The sequence below is a fragment of the Chanos chanos genome, chromosome 13 (assembly GCF_902362185.1).
Source record: "Chanos chanos chromosome 13, fChaCha1.1, whole genome shotgun sequence".
Taxonomy (NCBI): Eukaryota; Metazoa; Chordata; class Actinopteri; order Gonorynchiformes; family Chanidae; genus Chanos; species Chanos chanos.
The window spans coordinates 15,698,015-15,715,938 of NC_044507.1; the positions used below are offsets into that span (position 1 = coordinate 15,698,015).

Consider the following 17,924-nt stretch of genomic DNA (forward strand, 5'->3'; position numbering starts at 1 on the left):
GAGCTATTAAAGTGTGCCCATCAAAATATCATACATTTAAAAATGTTTGAATCTACCCTCATACCCTTAAGTAGAGTCAATCTAATATTTCTTCCATAAAGTTAGGGGAAAAGTCAATCAATTAATAAATAAAAAATAAATAATTTGAGTCCATTAATACTGTCTAAGTTATTGTAATTTGTTGAACCAAGCAAAAACAAATTTTCTTGTCATTTACAGATCATTTATTGTGGTGAGTAATTTCTTCAACATCATCCATTCGATTTAATGGCTGTGAGTGAGAGAGTGATAAAATGTATATTAGTACTAAATCATAATCTGCTCAAAGTCACAGGGCCATGTTCTGACTGGATGTGTCCCTGTTCATCCTGAGAGAGAAACAATAACCTCATCATTTACATACAGCTAAAATTACTCTGATCAACCTGCAGGTGCATCCTGGGTAAGAGAGGACCAGCCATGCGGATATAACAGACACCTCTCTCGCAAATGAACTCAAAAAATCTCCTCTTTCAGGTCCTCCACCACCCTCTTATGGTCACTCACATAACTATAAGAGAAGAGCCCCCTTCACTTCAATGGTATTACATTGTCAAACTTTAATTTCATGGATTTTTTTTTTTTAATTTTTGTGCTTGTTGCTCAATGTGGCAGTGAAAAACATCCATGGCTGAAAGTAAAACAGAGTGTGTGGATCCTTTTCACAATCATCGCAATCGTGTTTATTGTTCTTTTTATTTCAGAAAAAGGAACTGACCCATAGTTAAGTATTAGTCATAAAAATCGACACAGTTAATTTGCGGAAATATTTGTTTATTTTGTATGAATTTCATTAAAACACAATGAAACACACAACACTTAGAGAAATCTGAAAAGAAATGTTATTTCAAATATTTCAAAGATGGAAAAAAATAAACCTTAAAGCATTGTTGAGCAAGTAATATTGTTTCTCCCTTAAGAAGAAACCAAAACAGAATCAGAAACATTTCTCATTTCATGTCACTGATTTCAGTTACTGCAGTCAGACTTCTTTATCTTCTTCTCAGAGGATTTGGATCCAACTGACATTTGACATGAAACCTCCTTGTCACTCTCCCACTCCGAGGTTGGAAGACTCAAATAACTGCTGACTTTGAATTTCTGGTTGCTCTGTTTTTCAGCAGAACTGGTGAAAACTCCATCAGTGATTGATTTCCCACTCACTGTCCAACTGACATCAGCAAAACCCACAGAGAGGTCATTAGCCACACAAACCAGAGTGACCTTTTCTGACTTCAGCTCCTCACTGGATGGAGGGAAGAGAGTGAGAACAGGAACTGGGAGGACAGAGTCTGTACAGAGACAGAAATAAAAAAAAAAAGATTTACAAAAATCAAATTTAAATCTTTTAAGAAGTCAATTAAAATCATTGACTTACTGCATTACTCTAAAGATCAGTTTCATTTAATGTATAGAGATAAACATTGACTGAATGTATTTGCCAAGATCAGACCGATAGTTTCTACTGCAGATCGTTAACATGTATACAGGAGGGAAGAACACAGCTCAGATTTCATATTATTTCATAATGTTTCATATTTCATGGAGAAATAATATTCTAGACCTCAGTCCTCAGAGTTCAAATGTCATAAAACTGCAAAATCGTCCTGACAAGCAATTCTGTTCAGTGATTTTTTTTTTGTTTTGCAGTTGTCTAATCCAGATAATGTAAATGTGTTTTCATATAATTTTTACTACAAGTGTTCACAAAGCTTCTATGTAGTTTTAGATTTGAAATTCTGATCTTCACATTTATAAAATCTCATCTCCAAATATTGATAATGAAATAGTTAATCAAGGACTCCACAACAATGCAATACATTTTAGTTAATGAAGAGCTTTAACATGTCTCAGCAATATCAAACATGTCTGCAACAGAAGAATTCTTTCAAAAACTGCAGTTCAGCTCATATGAATTTAATGTTAAGAATGACCTTTATCTAAATGTTATGAAAGATTCATGAGAATTCTGGACACTGCTATTGTTAAAGAATAAAGAAAAGTTTCTTACCAGTGACGATGAGTTTTGTTCCTTGGCCGAATACCACAGTGATTCATCTCATATCTTCACTCATACAAAAACCTCCCCAGTTACAGAAGGAAGAGGAGTGAAAGTGAAACTTCTGCTTCACTTCAGCTGATCACTTTCTCCTCTGGTTTCCATAATCCATACAGAAAGATCAAACTCCAATAGACCCTCTTTTACTCTTCTCTTACATGTCATTAATGTATTCAGAATCCCTGTCTGTGTTGTGTGCTTTTTATTCTTCTCACATTGACAGGTGACAGCTATGAGATAAATAATTAGGAAACATTTGTTCTATTAATCCTCAGGACACATACTCCTTAATAGAGATGTGGTACGTATTGCTAGGAAAACTTTTGTGTGTAAATAGGAAGTTGTTCTTGCAAGTGTTCATACACCTGGCTTTGGATAACATGGAATTTAAAGGGGATTATGTCTGCATTTGAGACAGTGAGTCCTACAGGTGTCTGTGTGATCATCCTCTGGTACATAAAACACATAAAAAAACACGTATCAATAATTTTCTCTATTGATACTCATAGTGATTTACTGCATGCAGGTTCTCTCCTTGGCTGTTTGATGACATAAACAGACATGTCCCACAGAGATGAAGAAATAAAAAGCACATAAAAAGAAAAAAAAAAAGTTTGAACCTGTACACAAGATATATATATATATAGAGAGAGAGAAAGCATGACAACATCTTTTAAAACTTGCATAAAACTCAATTAACGCATTAGTGTTTGAAATAAATTTATTTCACATGCAACTGCACTGCATTCGACTATACTTATTGGATAGAAACCCGTGATTTTAACTCACCCTGTGCTGTGTATTAGTAATGAGTAAGAGACAGACAGACTATATTTCATTCTTTACAGCTGTATTGTTTTTTTTCTCCTTCAGGGGTAAGGGCACCACAGCTGATTTTAGCATTTTCTTCAGCAACAAAGTCAACTGAAGAAGCAGAAGTGAATGTGAGCAGTGAGGAGGTTTTTGTCATGGTGTGAATCACTGTGATACGGTCTCTTTAGCAGAGCTGTCCCATGTGTTACAGTAATACACTGCAGAGTCTCCCACCTCCACATTATTAATGATCAGACTGTAATCTGATTGGGATGAGTGCTTTGATGTGAATTTAGGAGAGGAGAAGCCAGAGCCATAATTAGGAGAGCTCCAGCTATGATAATCTCTTAACACATGCTGAGGAGCTGATCCTGGAACCTGTTTATGCCACGCTGCCGCAATATTAGTAACAGTCCCCAGATTACAGTCCATAGTGACCGTCTGTCCTTCACTCACTGTGAGAACAGGAGGCTTCTGTGTCACCACAGTCACACCACTGACACCTAAATATCAAATCAGACATACAATCTTCATTAAAGGCCATTCACCCATCAAATACATACAAACAAACGTCTTCTAGAGAATTCTTACATGACAGAGCAGTGATGAGAGTACAGAGAGTCCCCAGCATGTTGTCAGTGTGTGGAGTGAATGGATCTTCCAGTTGAGTTTGAATGTGAGGAGAGGAGAGAGAGACAAAGCCTTTCTTAAAGAAGCCAAACATGATGTGGGAGGGGCTTCATCAGTCAAACAGTTTCTCCATTTCTTCTCTGTATTTTGCAGAAAACTGATGTCTACCCACAAAAACGTTATTCAGTAGGCATAAATGAAGGGCTCTGAAACACACTGGTTTCTTGAGTTCTGACATCTGCTGTAGACTGAAAAAAATAACTTAGAGGAAAGTGGAACCTACTACTACACCATTAAAGCAAAGGACAACTACAGTATTACATTTGTTCATTCAAACAGCAACGATCATTTCAAACCACAGATAATAATCCATTGGTAAAGCTTCTTGAGATGTTGAAGATTTCAAAAGTATGTAGGTAAAGACATACCAGTCAGTATGATGAGATTCCACAATATAATGTACACATTTATTTTTTTTTTGCAAAGACACAGTTCGTGAAATCTAATCAAAGTGAAAAAAGTTAAAACTAAGGACACCAATTGTCTTTTTTTTTTGTTACTGTTTTAAGGAATGATCACTTCATCCTGAATTTGGTGAGTTTCCAACACAAACAAGCAAATTACTAATTTAACAAAGCCCGTGGTAAATATAAACAAGCCATTTTATTATATTTATAGTCGATCATTATTATTTTAATAATTGACCTTCAGGATTGATCTTGATCTTAATTATTCGCAGTTTGTTTGGTGAGGAAACACTCTTGAGAAATGGACTGAGCGATTAACAGTTGAAGAAAGTGGTTGATTCCAAATTGCACAAAACTTATACTCTTCATGATGGAATCAGTTTTTTAAAAATAGAAATTGTTCACTTCTCTCAAGTAAAAGTAGAAGTGAATGTGAGCAGTGAGGAGGTTTTTGTCATGGTGTGAATCACTGTGATACCCACTCATCAGCAGAGTCATCCCATGTTGTACAGTAATACACTGCAGGATCTCCCACCTCTAGCTCACTGATTTTAAAACTGCAGTCTGATTTAGAGTGGTATGATATGGTAAATTTGGGAGAAGAGAATCCAGATCCATATGCTGGGGAATTCCAGCCGTGATGAGAGTTTAAGACAAACTGAGGAACTCCTCCAGGGATCTGTTTATACCAACGACAACCGTCCTCAGAGGTCCCTATGTTACAGTCCATTTCAAAGACAAAGTCTCTTTAAAAGATGTAAATATGACACTTTTTAAACATGTGTTGAATGTATTTAGCAGAAAACTGAGGACTACATGAAAAGCTAGATTCAGACTGTATGAAGAGGGAAGAGGAGGTCTGACTTATACTGAGTTTATTGTGTCGATTAGTTTGGCATGTTGTCGTGATGCAAATTATAATCTTGCATCCACTATTGCTTCGGTCTCAAACAAAATCTCATAAATGACCAAATGACATTAACCCAACTTTATATCCAGACCTCAAAGTTCCAAAATTTCACACTGCTGATGATGTGTACTTATCCCTGTGATAAACAATGTCAAGACAGTTATCTAATACAACAAATCTCTTGACAGAATTGTAATATATTCTCAACAAAGCATTTAGTTATTATTGAATACTGTTAATACTAAAATGATATTTTTTTCTAAAACACTCTTGCTCACAGAATGTTTTGGAGTTGACTGAAAGCAGAGGTGAATGTGAGCAGTGAGGAGGTTTTTGTCATGGTGTGAATCACTGTGATACCCACTCCTAAGCAGAACTGTCCCATGTCTGACAGTAATACACTGCAGAGTCTCCCACCTCCACATTATTAATGATCAGACTATAATCTGACTGGGATGAGTGTTTTGATGTGAATTTAGGAGAGGAGAAGCCAGAGCCATATTGAGGAGAGCTCCAGCTATGATGGAATCTTAACACATACTGAGGAACTGTTCCTGGAACCTGTTTGTACCATTGTGCACTCTCATCAGTAACAGTGCCCAGATTACAGTCCATAATGACCATCTGTCCTTTACTCACTGACTACCCTTTTTCCACTGACACGGTGCCGGTGCTGGTGCCTAACCTAGCAATGGGGCCACGCTTTTCCATTGAAAAAATACTGGTGCTGGTGCCAAAAAGCTGGCACTGGCATGGCACCGCAGAATAGCTGGTCCCAAAAGTTGGAACCCCTGACATCAGTGCCTGTGCAAATAAGAACTGTGTGAGAACCAATCAGTTTGGCGTGTGATGTGTTTGATACGTGACGTTCTCTGACCAAGATGGCAGTAGGCTAAAGGCTATATGTAGCATGAAAATGTGTATGATTAAAAGATGTATGGGCAACCAGTTGTGTCCACATCAACACAGGCTGTTGTTTACATGTTGCATGGGCATAGTCAGAGCCAGAGCGGTTGAGATCAAGAGAGATCAACCTACACTAGACCCTCTTCTACTCTTCTCTGATATGCCAGTATAATATTCAAAATCCCAGTCTGTGTTCTATGACTCATTCTCTTCTCACATAAGATGTGTAGAATGACTTGATATTTGCATATACGCAGATGTTAATGATCTCAATCATTTTGACACAGACCCTTTAATGCAGCCACCAAATGTGTGATTATATTTGACAACAGCATCTCCAATATCCACTTTATTAATTATCAGTTTGTAATATGTGTGAGATATTTTTGTTCTATTTGCGAGAGAAAGAAAAGTGATTCATACTTCAGAGACCTCCAGCTGTGATCAAATTTTAACACACACACACACACATGCAAAGTTTTTCTTTTACACAACTGAGCAGTAGGCTCATCATTTCAGTCAAACAGCACATGTGATCGTGAATGTGTGCCCTGTCATCACAGTGAGTGCTGTATGTGTGTGTGTGACCATCCTCTGGGATTAATGAGAGAAGACACAAATGAAAGTGAGAATGCACGTGGTTCAACTTTTGTTATGAAACGTGCAACACTTAAGCAGAGATTAACTAATTCAGCTGTTTCTACACTCAATATATACAGTGTGGCACAGTTTTGAGATGTTGATTATATAAATTGCTTCATGATGGAGTGTTTATTGTGAAGTTGACTGAAGAAGAAGAAGTGAATGTGAACAGTGAGGAGGTTTTTGTCATGGTGTGAATCACTGTGATACGACCTCCCTAGCAGAGCTGTCCCATGTGTTACAGTAATACACTGCAGAGTCTCCCACCTCCACATAACTGATTATTAACTGATAGTCTGTGGATGATTGGGCTTTAGATGTGAATCGGCTGGAGGGAAAATTCTCTCCATATTCATCAGGGGCGCTGTGAGAGCGGTAGAATCTCAACACAAACTCTGGACTCTCTGGATGAACTTGTTTGTGCCAACTAACATGATTACCTTCATCCTTTGTGAGTAGCAGTGTTCCCCTTAGTTAATGTTAGTCCTGGAGGTGTCTGTGTGACAGCTTTCTGACAACTGACGCCTGCAAAAGAACAAAAAATAATGACGATGATGAAAAGCTATTCAGAGGTGTTTAGTTTCACGAGATGTTGAAATATTATAAAAACTCCTCTAACTTACATGACAGAGCAGTAATCAAACTGTAGGAATATGCCCAACATGTCTCTCTGAATCACTCTTCTACTGCTAAGACATACAGTGTAGGAGACCATGAGCTGAAAACAAATTAAATATCCTCCTATATGACAGAGAGAGAGAGAAAAAAGGAAGGAAGGGTAATGTGTTATCAACCAATAGGATGTCTTACTGCTTAAGGAAAGAACAGAGGGCGTGTTTTTTCATTTTTTTCTACCTTGCATAGATGAATCTTATTTCAAAACTTTTCTATAGTTGTTGAAGTTAGTGTACTGTAGACAGCTCCAAAGAGCGGATACTATGCAGTGTGTTTACATGTCATCCTGATGAGAATGTTAAATCTAACGAAAGCACTGTCACAGTGAAGAAATTACAATAGAAAATTAAGAGGGGTCTTCAGGCTTAATATATACAGTTTGACACAGTTCTGAGATGGTAATTCTCTTCATTATAGTCTCTGTTGCGAAATGGACAGAAAGCAGAAGTGAATGTGAGCAGTGAGGAGGTTTTTGTCATGGTGTGAATCACTGTGATACGTTCTCTTTAGCAGAGTCGTCCCACGTGTTACAGTAATACACTGCAGAGTCTCCCACCTCCACATTATTAATGATCAGGCTGTAATCTGATTGGGATGAGTGCTTTGATGTGAATTTAGGAGAGGAGAAGCCAGAGCCATAGCTGGGAGAGCTCCAGCCATGATAATTTCTCAACACATACTGAGTTACTGACCCTGGAACCTGTTTATACCATTGTGCAGCACTAGTAGTCACAGTCCCCAGATTACAGTCCATAGTGGCCGTCTGTCCTTTACTCACTGTGAGAACAGGAGGCTTCTGTGTCACCACAGTCACACCACTGACACCTAAACATCAAATCAGACATACAGTCTTCATTAAAGACCATTCACTCATCAAATACTGACAAAGATCTTCTAGAAAATTCTTACATGACAGAGCAGTGATGAGAGTACAGAGAGTCCCCAGCATGTTGTCAGTGTGTGGAGTGAATGGATCTTCCAGTTGAGTTTAAAACTGAGGAGAGGAGAGCGATAAAGCCTTTCTTAAAGAAGCCAAAGATGATGTGGGAGGGGCTTTGCTAAACAGTCAAACAGTTTCTCTGTTTCTCAGCTATACTCCGCAGATAATTGATATCTGCCCTCAAAATGTAATTCAGAAGGCATAAATCAATTGTTATGTTACACTGGTTTCTTGAGGTCTGACATCTGCTGTAGAATGAAAACAAAAACTAAACTGAGAGGACAGTGGAACCCACTACTACACCATTAAAGTAACTGGCAAATTAAATTTGTTCATTTAAACAGCAAAAATCATTTGGCTTAAACTGATTTCTCTGGACACATCGGTTTCATAAGGTGCGGTAGGGTGAAAAAAAAAAAGCTGAGAGGAATGTGGAACCCATTACTACAAAATTAAAGCAAAGGACAACTGGATAATTCAATTTGTTCATTTAAACAGCAAAATTTGTTTCAGACTGCACTTGATCATACATTGTTAAAGCATTGTAGAGAGTTTGAAGTTTTCAAAGTATGTAGGCAAATATATAGTAATGACTATGATGAGTTTCCACTATATATGGTACACACCTAAAATATTATTTGCTCTTCTTTCTGCACTGAAAATGTTTATCTTATCAAATTGAAATAGATAAGCAAACTAAAGATGCCAGTCTTTATTTTTTAACAGTTTAGAATGTAACCTTTAATCCTGAATTCTGAATCCTGAATTTGTCTGATATGTTTACAAAGTGACCAACTTCTTACACAAATAAGCAGTTTGTCAGTTATCGTCAAAAAGTTGACCTCATCTTATGTTACATAGCGGTGACAAGAGTGTCCCCAATATGTTAGCAGAGTCTGGTCCAAAGAGCTCTTACTGTCTTACTTAGAGATGATCAATTCAGATTTGAGAATGAGGAGAAGGCAGACAGTGGGATGGTTCTATCAGAGCACATTTTGACATCTAGAGGGAGGAGCTATTAAATGTGCCAATCAGAAGATCACACATATTATCATGCATGAGTATGTATTCATAACCTTAAATAGAATCAGTCTGATATTTGCTCCATAAAGTCAGGAAAAGTGTAAATTAATCAACAAATGTCCATTTGAATCCATGTACTGTATAAGTTACTTTAAGTTGATAAGCCAAACAAAAATTATTCCTTACTTTGGTCAGAAATCTCATTTACTTTGTCCAGACATTTCCATCCAGTCAATTTATTGACTGTGAATGAGAGAGTGATAAAGTGGATGTCAGTACTGAGTCATGATCTCCTCAGAGTCACAGGGCCATAACCAGATCAGGTGTGTCCCTGTTCATCCTGAGAGAGAAACAATAACCTCATCATTTACATACAGCTAAAGTTACTCTGATCAACCTGCAGGTGCATCCTGGGTAAAAGAGGACCAGCCATGCAGATATAACAGACATTTCTGTAACATCAGCTCAGAAAATCTCCTCTTTCAGGTCCTCCAGCGCCCTCTTATGTTCACTCATATAACTGCAGGAGAAGAGTCCCCTTTCATACCAATTCTGTGACACTGTCAAACTTTACTATTAATGTTTCTGAGACTGTTGCCCAAAGTGTCAGTAAAAAAGACCGTAGTTCCCAGGCTGAAAGAGAAACATGTCAGACAGAGTGTGTGTGTCCTTTTCACAGTCACCTCAATCATTCTGATTTCTCTGGACAATTTCACTTTGGCCTCCTTGTTCAATTTACAATTTACAATTTACAATTTGGTATTTAGCAGACACTTCTAGCCAAAGCGACTTACAATTCAAAATACATATGTTGATTCACAGCTAACGGTTAATCATAGAAAACAACACAGTGAAACTGCATAAACACTCATTTATTTGTAAGCATTCAATTGAATTTAAACAAAGTGCATTGCATTATATAAATGTAAAAAAAAGAAAATATTTCAGACATTTCAAAAATGGAAAGGTTTTGCTATATAAGTATCATGAATAGAACATAGGAAACTCAGGAAACATTCATCACTTCATGTCACTGATGTCAGTTACTGCAGTCAGACTTCTTTATTTTTTTCTCAGAGGATTTTGATCCAACTGACATTTGACATGAAACCTCTTTGTCACTCTCCCACTCAGAGGTTGGAAGACTCAAAAAACTGCTCACTTTGAACTTTTCTGGTTCTCTACTGAAAAGCCAGGATATAAAATTCTGGTTGCTCTGTTTTTCAACAGAACTGGTGAAAACTCCATCAGTGACTGATTTCCCACTCACTGTCCAACTGACATCAGCAAAACCCACAGAGAGGTCATTAGCCACACAAACCAGAGTGACCTTTTCTGACTTCAGCTCCTCACTGGATGGAGGGAAGAGAGTCAGAACAGGAGCTGGGAGGACAGAGTCTGTACAGAGACAGAAATTAATAAAAAAGATTTACAAAAATCAAATTGAAATCTTTTAACAAATCAAATAAAATCATTGATTTACTGCATTGCCCTAAAGATCAGTTTCATTCAATGTATATAGATAAACATTGATTGAATGGATTTATCAAAATCAGACTGATGGTTTCTATTGCTAATCGTTAGCATGTATACAGGAGGAAAGAACACAGCTCAGATTTCATACCAGTTAGGAAACCTGATATGGAAAAATAATATTCTAGCCCTCAGTCCTCAGAGTTCAAATGTCATAAAAGTGCAAAATCTTCCTGACAAACAATTTTGTTCACTAATCTTTTTTTTTTACTACAAGTTTTACTACAAGTGCTCACAAAGCTTCTATGCAGTTTTAGATTTTAAATTCTAATCTTCAAATTTATGAAATCTCATGCCCAAATACTGATAATGAAATCGAGGACTCCACAACAAGGCAATACATTTTAGTTAATGAAGAGCTTTAACATGTCTCAGCAATATCAAACATGTCTGCAACAGAAGAATTCTTTCAAAAAATGCAGTTCAGCTCATATGAATTTAATGTTAAAAATGACTTTTATCTAAATGTCATGAAAGATCCATGAGAATTTTGGACACTGCTATTGTTAAAGGAAAAAGAAAAGTTTCTTACCAGTGACGATGAGCTTTGTTCCTTTAGCCAAGATGGTAAGTAACTCGAGGAAGAGAATATTTCAGTGATACAGATGCCAGGACTGATCACTTTTAATGTCAGTGGTGACGGTACAAATTCAATGAATGTAGGAGCTGGAGGCCAAGTGAACAGGATCACATAAACAGTCATGACTGTCTTTATTAAAAACATACTAGAGTGAAAATAAATGGTTAAGTCTTATGCCTTGTGGGTTTATGTAAAATTTCAGTATAAGAGTAGCACAACAGAAAAGCCTGGAATAAATGGTGCTGCACATAATGTCTTTTCTTTTCTTTTCTTTTTTTTATTATTTAGCCAGTTATTGTCTGGTCTTAATTGGGGTCGTGTGATAATGCATTCCCCTTCTAACTTGGGGTGAAATTTAAGTATATGTCACTTTTTGTTCCTGTCGTTGCGCATGTAAGGTTGACAATGGTTGACAATGCAGCATGAAACTGCATCTGTACTTAACTGCCGAAATACATAGCTGGCTAGTCTTTAATAAGACAAATGACTGCTAGGATAATAACAGTGGCAAGATGAGCTTATTTCTTTCCATTCAAGTTTTGGTTGTGTTACAGCTTTCTTAAGGTCTCTTGGCTGTTGCTGCAGTGTTAACGGTAATGAATGTTTAACCAATGCTCATTGCATGACAGTGCACAAGACCGTCCACTGGTGGTGTGCGAGAGGGCGGGATCTAAAGAAAAAAGTAAAAGCAATGCAAATGCACACACAATGAATGGCGACTGTGGAAAGCAAAAGCCAAATCCCGGGAATTTCTTTGCCGATTTAGAAGTCCGAAAAAGAGGGCATGTCCGGGAAAAAGAGGAGGTATGATCACCCTAGTTTATCAGGACGTGACCCCATCATAAATTGAGCATTACCTGTACACTGTAGAGTCTCCCACCTACACATTATTAATGATCAGACTGTAATCTAATTTAGATGATTTTGTTGATGTATATTTAGGTGAAGAAAACTCAGATCCATACTATGGAGATCTCCAGGAATGGTAAAACCTTAGTACATGTGCTGGAAATTGTAATTGTATACATCCTGGAACCTGTTTGTACCAGTTGGCACTGGGGATGAGTGCTTTGATGTGAATTTAGGACAGGTCAGAGCCATACACAGGAGAGCTCCACCCATGAAAAACTTAAAATAAACTAAGGCACTGATCCTGGAACCTGTTTGTACCAATGTCCATCTTCATTAGTAACAGTGCCCAGATTACAGTCCATAGTGGCCATCGGACCTTTGCTTGCTCTGAGAACAGGAGGTTTCTGTGTAACCACAGTCACACCAGTGACATCTTAGAAGATATGAACAATTTCATAAGTATTATTTCAAACATTTATAAAGGCCACTTTGAAGGCATAAATATCTGTTTTGTTTGTTTGTTTGTTTGTAATGCTTTCTGACAAAACTGAATTTCAAAAAGTTCATTTAATCTTACATGACACTTCAGGAGTGTCCCCCAACATTTAGAGATGATCGAGATTTGTCAACAAGGGGAAGGTGGACAGTTGATTGGTCCCATAAGTAACATATTAGGACATCCAGAGGGAGGAGCCATTAAAATGTGCCAATCAGAGGATCATACACTCTACTACGTATGAATATGCACTCATAACCTTAAATAGAATCAGTCTAATATTTTCTCAGTAAAGTCAGGAAAAGAGTAAATTAATTAACGAATGTCCATCTGAGTGCATCAATACTGAATAAGTTACTGTAAGTTGTTAAACCAAACAAAAATGTTCTTTACTCTGTTTAGAAATTTCATTTTTGTTCCTGTTCATCCTGAGAGAGAAACAATAACCTCATCATTTACATACAGCTAAAATTACTCTGATCAACCTGCAGGTGCATCCTAAGTAAGATATAACGCAGATAACAGACATTTCTCTCACATTAGCTCTTTAAGGTCCTCTACCGCCCCCTACATTCATTTACATAACTGCAAGAGAAGAGTTCCCTTTCAATTAAATGCTAAGACATTGTCAAATGTTGAGTTTACATACTTTGTGATTGTGCCTCAAAGTGGGAAAAAAAATCATGGTTCCAAGGATGAAATAGAAATGGATGGGTGGGTGTCCTTTTCACAATCACCTCAATAATTCTGATTTCTCTGAACAATTTCCCTTCAGCCAGTTATTTGAAAATACATTTGTTGATTCGCGACTAACTGTTAAATACAGAAATCCACACTCTGAATTTGCAGAAACATTTATTTGTCATTTATTTGAATACATGTAATTAAACTGAAAGAAAATACATTTCATTACTGAAATCAAAAGACATTTCAGATAAGTCAAAAATGGAAGGCTGTCAAAGGTTTAATATAACATTTTTTTCTCTATTATGAACAAAGGAAAAAAAACTTGGAAACATTTCTCATTTCATGTCACTGATTTCAGTTACTGCAGTCAGACTTCTTTATCTTCTTCTCAGAGGATTTTGATCCAACTGACATTTGACATGAAACCTCCTTGCCACTCTCCCACTCAGAGGTTGGAAGACTCAAATAACTGCTGACTTTGAATTTCTGGTTGCTCTGTTTTTCAGCAGAACTTGTGAAAACTCCATCAGTGACTGATCTCCCACTCACTGTCCAACTGACATAAGCAAAACCCACAGAGAGGTCATTAGCCACACAAACCAGAGTGACCTTGTCTGACTTCAGCTCCTCACTGGATGGAGGGAAGAGAGTCAGAACAGGAACTGGGAGGACAGAGTCTGTACAGAGACAGGAATTTAAAAAAAGATTTACAAAAATCAAATTGAAATCTTTTAAGAAGTCAATTACAATCATTGACTTACTGCATTACTCTAAAGATCAGTTTTGTTTAATGTACAGAGATAAACATTGATTGAATGCATTTATCAAGATCAGACTGATAGTTTCTATTGCTGATCATTACCATGTATACAGGAGGGAAGAACACATCTAACATTTCATACCAGTCAGAAAACCTGATATGGAGAAATAATACTCTAGACCTCAGTCCTCAGAATTCAAATGTCATAAAACTACAAAATCTCCCTAACGAACAATTCTGTTTTGTGATTATTTTTTTTGCACTTGTCTAATCCAGATAATGTAAATGTGTTTTCATACAATTTTTACTACAAGTGTTCATGAAACTTCTATGCAGTTTTAGATTTTAAATTCTGACCTTCACATTTACAAAATCTCATTCCCAAAATATTGATAATGAAATAGTTAATCGAGGACTCCACAACAATGCAATACATTTTAGTTAATGAAGAGCTTTAACATCCCTCAGCAATATCAAACATGTCTGCAACAGTAGAATTCTTTCAAAAAATGCAGTTCAGCTCATACGAATTTAATGTTAAAAATGACTTTTATCTAAATGTCATGAAAGATCCATGAGAATTTTGGACACTGCTATTGTTAAAGGAAAAAGAAAAGTTTCTTACCAGTGACAATGAGCTTTGTTCCTTGGCCGAATACCACAGTGATTCACTTCATATCTTCACTCGTACAAAAACCTCCCCAGTTACAGATGGAAGAGGAGTGAAAGTGAAACTTCTGCTTCACTTCAGCTGATCACTTTCTCCTCTGGTGTCCATGATCCACACAGAGACATCAAACTCCAATAGACCCTCTTTTACTCTTCTCTTACACGTCATTGATGTAATGATGATCTCAGTGTGTCTTGTGTGCCTCATATTCTTCTCACATTGACAGGTGACAGCTATGAGATAAATAATTGGAAAAACGGTTGTTATATGACTCACTTCTGCTGACCAGAGATTCCATATGAATTGTTTTGCAAAATCTCCCTGTTCCACCTTAACGATGATCAGATTATGGTCTATTTTTTTGTGAAAGATCTTGTTTGGGAAGAGCATTTGATTCGTAGTTCAGAGATCTTCAGCCATGTTAAAACCTTTGTAAGTACATAGGAAGTTTTCTTTGCAAGTGTTCATACACCTGACCTTGGAAAACATTACATTTATAAGGGACTCTGTCCCCATTTGTGACAGTGAATCATACAGGTGCCTGAGTGATCATCCTCTGGCACATAATTGTGAATAGTGTCAAGAACCATGTATAAAAAGACACACATTAATAATGATCTCATCTGATACTCTATTGACCAATAGAGATACCGGTTTACTGCTTGTAAGTTTCCCCTATAGCTGTGTGATGACATAAACAGTCATGTCCCATAGAGATGAAGTAATAAAAAGCACATGGAAAGAAAGGAAAACATGTGAATGTGAGCACAAGATAGATTTGTTGAGCGCATCAATCCATCACTTATAACATCTCTTAAACCTTACATAAAACTGGATTAATTCATTATTCATTCATTCATTCATTATCTAAACCGCTTATCCTGATTAGGGTCGCGGGGGGTGCTGGAGCCTATCCCAGCGCACATAGGGCGAAAGGCGGGGAAATACCCTGGACAGGTCGCCAGTCCATCGCAGGATTAATTCATTAGTTTTTGAAAAACATTTATTTTAGTCATAACGGGACTACATTTGACTATTTGGATTGGATAGAAACCAAAAGTTTTAAGCTGCCCTGCTCTGAGTATAAGTAATGAATAAGGTATTGACTATATTTCATTCCTTACAACTCTATTGTACTTTTTTCCTTGTGGGAAAAGGGCACCAGACTAGTTTTATGCACTTTCTTGTGCAACAAAGTCGACTGAAGAAGCAGAAGTGAATGTGAGCAGTGAGGAGGTTTATGTCATGGTGTGAATCACTGTGATACAACCTCCTTAGCAGAGCTGTCCCATGTGTTACAGTAATACACTGCAGAGTCTCCCACATCCACATTATTAATGATCAGACTGTAATCTGATTGGGATGAGTGCTTTGATGTGAATTTAGGAGAGGAGAAGCCAGAGCCATAATAAGGAGAGCTATAGCCATGATAATTTCTCAACACATACTGAGGAGCTGATCCTGGAACCTTTTTATGCCACGCTGCCTCAACATTAGTAACAGTCCCCAGATTACAGTCCATAGTGACCGTCTGTCCTTTAGTCACTGTGAGAAGAGGAGGCTTCTGTGTCACCACAATCACACCACTGACACCTAAACATCAAATCAGACATACAGTCTTCATTAAAGACCATTCACTCATTAAAAACAAACAAATGTCTTCTAGAGAATTCTTACATGACAGAGCAGTGATGAGAGTACAGAGAGTCCCCAGCATGTTGTCAGTATGTGGAGTGAATGGATCTTCCAGTTGAGTTTGAATGTGAGGAGAGGAGAGAGTGACAAAGCCTTTCTTAAAGAAGCCAAAGATGATGTGGGAGGGGCTTTGTGTAACAGCCTTGTAGATGACTGAAATCTGTACATGAAGCATAATTAAGGATGTATGAATTTATGGCTCTTAACATCTTTGTCTCTTGAGGTGTGACATCTGCAGTGGCACCCATTAACAGGCCATTGAAGCAATCGACAAACAAACAGTTAAATCTCTTAAACAGCAACATTAGTCTCAAACTACACATATCCACTGCTAAAAACTGCTGAGAGTTTAAAGATTACAAAGTGTGTGGGGAAAGGCATACCAGTAACTATGCTGAGATTCCACAAATATACTGTACATACTTAAAATGTTTTGTTGCACTGACATATTGTCATGAACTGAAGGAGATTCTGGACGCATGTGCAGATCACTCAGTTTATTGAAACAAAACAAGGTGAAACAAAAGACTTTTTGAAACGCACTGGCTTCTGGTTTCGTGACAGAGGCTTCACGATTCTCAACTCAGTATTCAGAACACATTGATTATGTGATTCCACACCAAAAACAAGAGAAAACTGTTACGAGTTCAAAGAGAGAATGTGTTATAAAGCCATGTGTTCCATTCAGCCATCTTTATTCAGAAACCGTCCATTCCCCCTTTTACCACTAGATGTCACTTGACATGTCAGTACACCTTCCCTCTTAAAAAATAAACCACTGACAAAGAAAAACTTTGAAGAACTGCAAATTTGTAAACACATAATGTCTTTGGAATGAATTGCGATCAACATCAGGTATCCCTGTATAGTCAGTGTCTTTAACTCATATCAAAACAAAACTTCTAAAATATTGAAAATATAACAAAACTTCAACACATGTTCTTTGCCATGTCCATACAATAATCAACACTAAGGATCCTGCCACAGCAGTAATGACAGTATTGTTGAACATTGTAATAGAATAAACACCCATACATTCGATTATTAACCTATTAAGGGTTACTTCTTACTTTTAGGTTTCTAGCTGGAGTGTGAACTTGTCGTCCACTTCTTGTGCGTTCGACCACTGTGTCGCTCTGTGTTTGCTGTCCCGTGTCGTTACCATGTGTTTCTCCAGATTCCCCACTGGAGTTGTCCTGAGTTATGAGAGCGGATGATGGTGACGTTGTCGCCTCCTCTGCTGTCTGTCTTTCCCCGTCATCCCTGTCTTTGCCGTTCCCACATATGTGGCAGCGGTTCCTCCTCAACAGCCGACTCTCCTTCTTTCTCAGTGTATATGACTGTGGCGTATCAGCTATGTCCTTGACCTCTGCAGGTTGCCATTGACCGCGTGAGCGGTTTTGTACTCTCACCCTGTCACCTATGTTAAGAGTTGGGAGATCTTTTGTTTTTCTGTTATAGAGAGTTTTCTGTTTCTGTTTGATCCTACTCAATCCCATCCTCACTTCTTCAGTGTCTTTTACAATCTGGGGCCTGGGATGCTTTTC

The 17,924-nt window shown here is 37.5% G+C and overlaps 1 protein-coding gene, 1 pseudogene and 1 gene segment (V, D, J or C); all 3 read right to left on the reverse strand.

Annotated features, from left to right (window-relative positions):
* Positions 1 to 1,008: 1,008 nt before the first annotated feature.
* LOC115826024 (immunoglobulin lambda-1 light chain-like) lies at positions 1,009 to 8,090 on the reverse strand. The gene is made up of 4 exons (XM_030789707.1): positions 8,051 to 8,090; positions 7,648 to 7,966; positions 2,051 to 2,091; positions 1,009 to 1,331 (listed from the first exon to the last, which is right to left on the reverse strand). The coding sequence occupies exons 1-4, from the start codon at positions 8,088 to 8,090 to the stop codon at positions 1,009 to 1,011; spliced, it is 723 nt and encodes a 240-aa protein (XP_030645567.1).
* A 2,037-nt stretch (positions 8,091 to 10,127) lies between these two features.
* On the reverse strand, positions 10,128 to 12,397 carry LOC115826025 (immunoglobulin lambda constant 6-like). The segment is given in 5 exon segments: positions 10,128 to 10,502; positions 11,170 to 11,212; positions 12,075 to 12,081; positions 12,183 to 12,285; positions 12,388 to 12,397. Coding segments are annotated over 5 exon segments (522 nt in total).
* Positions 12,398 to 13,604: 1,207 nt separating this feature from the next.
* LOC115827027 (immunoglobulin lambda-1 light chain-like) lies at positions 13,605 to 16,405 on the reverse strand (annotated as a pseudogene).
* Positions 16,406 to 17,924: the final 1,519 nt, after the last annotated feature.

Bases quoted from the DNA above. Each gene is read 5' to 3' on its own strand.
- LOC115826024 (XM_030789707.1), bottom strand. From the start codon at position 8,090: ATGCTGGGGACTCTCTGTACTCTCATCACTGCTCTGTCAT. The intron at 2,092-7,647 runs AGAGAACGTATC...TATGAGATGAAT, and splicing joins ACGTGGGACGACTCTGCTAA to CACTGTGGTATTCGGCCAAG. The intron at 1,332-2,050 runs GTAAGAAACTTT...GTCTCTGTACAG, and splicing joins AACAAAACTCATCGTCACTG to ACTCTGTCCTCCCAGTTCCT.